The sequence below is a fragment of the Salvia miltiorrhiza genome, chromosome 4 (assembly GCF_028751815.1).
Source record: "Salvia miltiorrhiza cultivar Shanhuang (shh) chromosome 4, IMPLAD_Smil_shh, whole genome shotgun sequence".
Lineage (NCBI taxonomy): Eukaryota > Viridiplantae > Streptophyta > Magnoliopsida > Lamiales > Lamiaceae > Salvia > Salvia miltiorrhiza.
Genome location: NC_080390.1, coordinates 21,249,356 through 21,254,869, shown reverse-complemented (window position 1 = coordinate 21,254,869; position 5,514 = coordinate 21,249,356). Strand labels below are relative to the sequence as shown.

The 5,514-nt window shown below is 28.9% G+C and overlaps 1 protein-coding gene across 1 annotated transcript; it reads left to right on the top strand.

Moving 5' to 3' along the window:
* Positions 1-1,509: 1,509 nt before the first annotated feature.
* LOC131023136 (basic blue protein-like) lies at positions 1,510-2,685 on the top strand. Its single transcript, XM_057952682.1, has 2 exons — positions 1,510-1,684; positions 2,486-2,685. The coding sequence occupies exons 1-2, from the start codon at positions 1,510-1,512 to the stop codon at positions 2,683-2,685; spliced, it is 375 nt and encodes a 124-aa protein (XP_057808665.1).
* The last annotated feature ends 2,829 nt before the right edge of the window (positions 2,686-5,514 follow it).

The following is a 5,514-nucleotide window of genomic DNA, read 5'->3' as shown; positions in this document are numbered from 1 at the left end:
TTGGTTTTGCTTTTGAAGCGGAACTGTTGGCGATTATCACGGCAATTAACATTGCTCATAATAGGAACTGGCTTCATCTTTGGATCGAGTCCGACTCGACTTATGTCGTGAAACTTCTGGATTCAAGAACGTTGGATGTTCCGTGGCGTTTTATCGCTTCCTGGAAACAGACCCTTCGCCATCTTAGGGATATGTCGATTATGGTTACGCACATTTATAGAGAAGGCAATCAACCTACGGATATTATGGCCAACAACGAGCGTCGGGAGGGCTGGTGGCCTTTTGCTATTGAGGAAATCAAGCTCGCGGTGTCGCGGGACATGTCGACCCATAGTCATGTTCGAGTTATCTTGTAACTGGTTTTTGGTTTTGGCGCAGGTAGGTTCGCTTGCTCGGGCTCGTCTGCTTCAGCTTTTCCAGGGGGACGACGGCTGGTCTCTCTGCTCGGGCTCTCTTGGTAAGTGCCGTGGTTGGAGGCTTGGGTGGATCAGTTGGTGGACACATTGGCTCCTGTTTTGGTTAAGGACTTTAGTCGAGCACTTGGTGATCACTTTCTGGGCGGCTGTCTTTGAGCTTTCTTCGAATTTTGGGAACTGGATTTGGCGGTTTTGGCGTTCTTTCTTGGCTTTTTCTGGTTTTCTTTTTGAGGGTAGAGCCGGGAATGTTTGGGGACGATGGTTAGGCCGGAGTCCTGGAAACTTTCCTTTCCGCTCTCCCCTCTTTTCCCCTTTTTTTCAAGTTCTAGACGGGTACTCTTTTTCCTTCCCACGGTTTTTCCCACTGGGTTTTCCGTGAGAAGGTTTTAATGAGGCTCGGCCCTTAGTCTGCGCTCCTGTGTTTTCAAGGGTTTTAAGGGTTTTTTTCTCGTTTTTCTTCTAATAAAATCGCATTTTAATAAATCATCTTTTTCAGAAAAATGTATTTTTATTTCTTTTTTATTAGTATTTTTTATTTTTTTAACTTATTTTTTTTTTGCTTTTCATAATATCAAATTTTATAATTGTAAATTATTTTTTATTTTTTGATATTCAATTCAAATATATTTAGTTAAAAATAATTTTTATTATATTTATGAGTATGATAATTAAATTAGTATTATTTTTTATATAAATGTAAAAAATAAAAAATGTTTCCCGTGCATTGCACGGGATGCAAATGGTAGTTGATAAACAAATCATGAAAAACTGCATAAAATTAAATCCCACGCTAATGCACGCAATCAATGTTTCCATTTATTTTTTTTGGTCGCACGCATTTGCACAATTATTTAGTATTACAGAAATTATATCGTCACCATCTTCACTCCAAATCTTTTGTTACACAAGTCATAATTAATTAGATTGCCAAATATTGCGTTGAATTAGGAAATTCGAAAAATCAAAGAAAACTATTACCTAAAATAACTCAATTTATGACAAGAAAAAAAGGCTATATAACCATCAACCAATGATCTCACTAATTCATATCACTAGAGTAATTAAAATAACGAACAATTAATTGTTGATAGAAATGATGTCCGAAAAGAAATGGAACTCAATCTTCGTCGGAATAGTGGTTGTGGGTGTGTTGCTTCTCAGCAATCCGGCACGCGCTGATTTCTACTTCGTCGGAGACGAGGCGGGCTGGAAGTTCAACGTCGCCGGCTGGGAAAACGGCAAGACCTTTAAGGAACTCGACACTCTAAGTATGTATACTTAATCGAATAATAAATTTTACAAAAAAATACTACTCCATATTTTATCACCATAAAAAAATTACAATGTCGCGCAGATATTTTTTGAGAATGTTTGATTTTGAAAAAATTAGTATACAATATTTCGGCATTTTTGCGATCATTAAAAAATTGATATGGCGCGCTGGATGATCTGACGAGGATATAGCATCGTGGGAGTGGTGTCGTATCAGATTCGGCGTGCCTACATTAAGTTTATTTATTTGATAAATTTACAATATTAAATAAAGAAATTAAAAGACCGCGTCACATGAAACTCAAAATCAAGACCCTTGGCCATAAACATTAACATCTTACTGCTTGGCCAACACGCGCACACCCTATATCAAGTTTTAAATTTTGGCGGTGCTAGTCGAAAGTTAAAAAAACACTTGAAATTGAGCGTCCCAGCTTTTTTGTGTCTTATTTACGTATCATTTTCAATTTATATATTATTCTTCCAAAATCAATTTCTTGTGTTTTAGTTATGTTATACTAATTAAAATACTATGCGCAATTAATCAATTTTTTAGAATTTAATTTCACTTTTATTTATTAATTATTAGGGTCTATATATAAATTTATAAGTAGGCTATAAAGTGTTAATTATGATCCATTATTTTATTGTAATAAATAATATTAGGGTCTATAAATATATATATTTCAAATTTTGGTTATAAAGTGTTAATTATGACCCATTATATTATAATAAATTATATTTATTTTCGAATGGTAACCTTGACATATTTATGTTTTTTGTTTTGTTGGGTGAAGTTTTCAAGTACAAAGCAGGTAGCCACAATGTGGTTCTTGTGGACAAGGCGAGCTACGATTCTTGCACAGTTCCACCAAATGCGACAACTTATAGTTCAGGCAACGACGAAATAACTATCGGTTCAGGCCCTAACTATTTCATTTGTGGCTTCCCTCGACACTGCGGATTTGGGATGAAGATTGTTGCTAATGCTTCTTAAATTTAATAATTATCTTCTTAATTAAGCTTGGCTTTCACATTATCATTACCCCTACAAATGAAGATTTGCTACATTTTTCCTCCCAAATAAAGATAGCAGCAGTTTATCACTGTTTTTCTTCAAGATTCTATGGAGAATTATAGTAGTTTCGTAAAACAATCACCAGAGAAACACAAGATGCGCATCTTATATATAATACGATTAAAAATTATCTCCATAATTTTTCATTTTTATTTATCTAAATTCTTGATGTATATATGCCTTCTTAATTTCATATTTTATTTTCAATAGTTATATTATAATCATTCTTAAATCCATAAATTCCACAATTTACATTAATTAAATCATTGCATTAAATTCGTAAGTGATTATTGTAATTTCATTATTTGCATTACTTTAATAAATGATTGCATTAAATTGATAATATATTTATTTATATTAATCCTGTTTGCATTCATCGAATTGTATATCTAGTTGTATGCTCATCCGATGCTGCGTCGGGGTATACTATTTTTTAAAAATAATAATTATTTTAAAGTAATTTCTATATTTAAAAATTAATTATTAATTATTTACTAATGGTATATTGATATCAAAAAAATTATATTGAACAATTTACGAATTGAGGCGTTCATTTCTAGTAAGTCCTTGTTCAATCAAAATTCAGCTAGTCTCCTGTGCGACCGGCGCATACGGTGCGACGGGTCGGATCTAACCCGACCCGAATCTACCATATATATTAGAGATTTTAATAAATAAAATCAAATGTGTAGTGTAGTGCAATGGCAGCATGTGTGCATTGTTTTTTTTATCCAAAAGGGGATGTGTTCGAGACCCATTGCCCTTCTTTTTTTCTACCTGCGTTTTTTCCCTTTATTTATCTTTTTTGCGTTTTTTTCCTTTTCTTTTTTTCCTCTATTTCTCTCTTTTTTTTGCCTATGTTTTTTTATTTATTTATTTTCACACTATATTCCAAAGTAATTATTATTATGACAAATAGTAATTATTGACATAAAAAAATTAATATTTACTTAACACTTTTTTTTAATTTTTTTTTCATCTATTGTTTTTTTTTTTCAACACTTTTTTTTCATGTATTTTATTATAATATTATCTTTAATCACATCAATGATTTTTTTTTCTTACAACTATAATTACTTAACCAACTAATTAACATTACAAGTTTTCGTGAGTAAAAATAACAATTTTTGTGAAAAAAAATAATAATTTTGAAATATTACATTTCTTCATATGCATAATTACTTTTATTAAGACAATAGTTACTTTTAATAAGTATAAAATATACATTTGTTAGCACAAATGTATACTTATGTTAATATAAGTATTTACTTTCATTCAATATAAAATAGTACTACTTATATTTTCTAAACCCAAAATCCTGAACCCTAAACCCTAAACCCTGAATACTAAACCAGGAACACTAAATCATAAACCATAATAAAAATATTTACTTTTAATAACCATAAGATATACATTTGTTCGCACAAATGTATATTTATGTTAATATAAATATCTAACTTAATTCAATATAAAATATTATATTTTCTAAACCTTAAACCATGAACATTAAACCCTAAACCTTGAACACTAAGTCCTAATAGGATATTTACGTTTAATAAGCATAAGATATACATTCGTTATCACAAATGTATACTTATGTTAATATAAGTATTTACCTTCATTCAATACAAAGTATTATATTAAACCCTAAACCTTGAACACTAAGCCCTAATAGCATATTTACGTTTAATAAGCATAAGATATACATTCGTTATCACAAATGTAGTATTTAGCTTCATTCAATACAAAGTATTATATTTTCTAAACCCTAAACCCTGAAAACTAAACCCTAAACCCCTAAACAGTAATTCTTGAACCTTTATAGAAATATTTACTTTTAATAAATATATATAAGATATACATTTGTTCTTATGAATGAAAATAATAATTATCGTAAACAAATGTAATAATTAATAAACATTACATTTCATCAAATTAATAATTACTTTTCCTTACGAAAATGATTACTTGACCAAATATACAACATTGCAAGTTCTACGAGTAAAAATAACATTACTTTTATATATATTAATAATTACTTTTTCTTACAATAATAATTATTTGATCAAATAAATAAAAGTACAAATTCTCATGAATAAAAGTAACAATTATCGTGAACAAATGTAATAATTTAGAAACATTACAATTCATTGTAACAATAATTACTTTTTGTGAAGACAATAATTACTTGACCAAATAGTTTAAAAATAAAAGTTTTAACAAGTAAAAATAACATTACTTTTCTTCACATCAATAACTACTTTTACTTACAAAAATATTTATTTGAGAAAATAACTAAAAGTAACAGTTTTTACGAATAAAAATAAACATTATTGTGAAGAAATGTAATGTTTTTGAAACATTATTTCTTCATAATAATAATTATTTTTCTTTATATCAATCAATATTTTTTTCTTACTAAAATAATTACTTAACCAAATAATTAAAAGTAAAAGTTCCAACAATAAAAGTAATTAACAATTATAATAAATAATTATAATAATTTTGAAACATTTGTTCACGATAATTGCTATTTTTACTCACGGGAACCTACATTTTTAGTTATTTGTTTAAGTAATTTTTGTCGTCAGAAAAAGTAATTAATGATACGAAGAAATATAATATTTTAAAAGTATTACATTTTTCACGAGAATAGATAAAAACAAGAAAATCAGTAAATAAAAAAACAAACGAAAAATAAGAAACTACTGAAAAGAAAGAAAAAAAAACCAAAATATATAAAAAAAA

Coding starts and splice junctions, on each gene's coding strand:
- LOC131023136 (XM_057952682.1), top strand. CDS start 1,510: ATGATGTCCGAAAAGAAATGGAACTCAATCTTCGTCGGAATAGTGGTT. Junction 1,685..2,485: donor TAAGGAACTCGACACTCTAA/GTATGTATACTT, acceptor TGTTGGGTGAAG/TTTTCAAGTACAAAGCAGGT.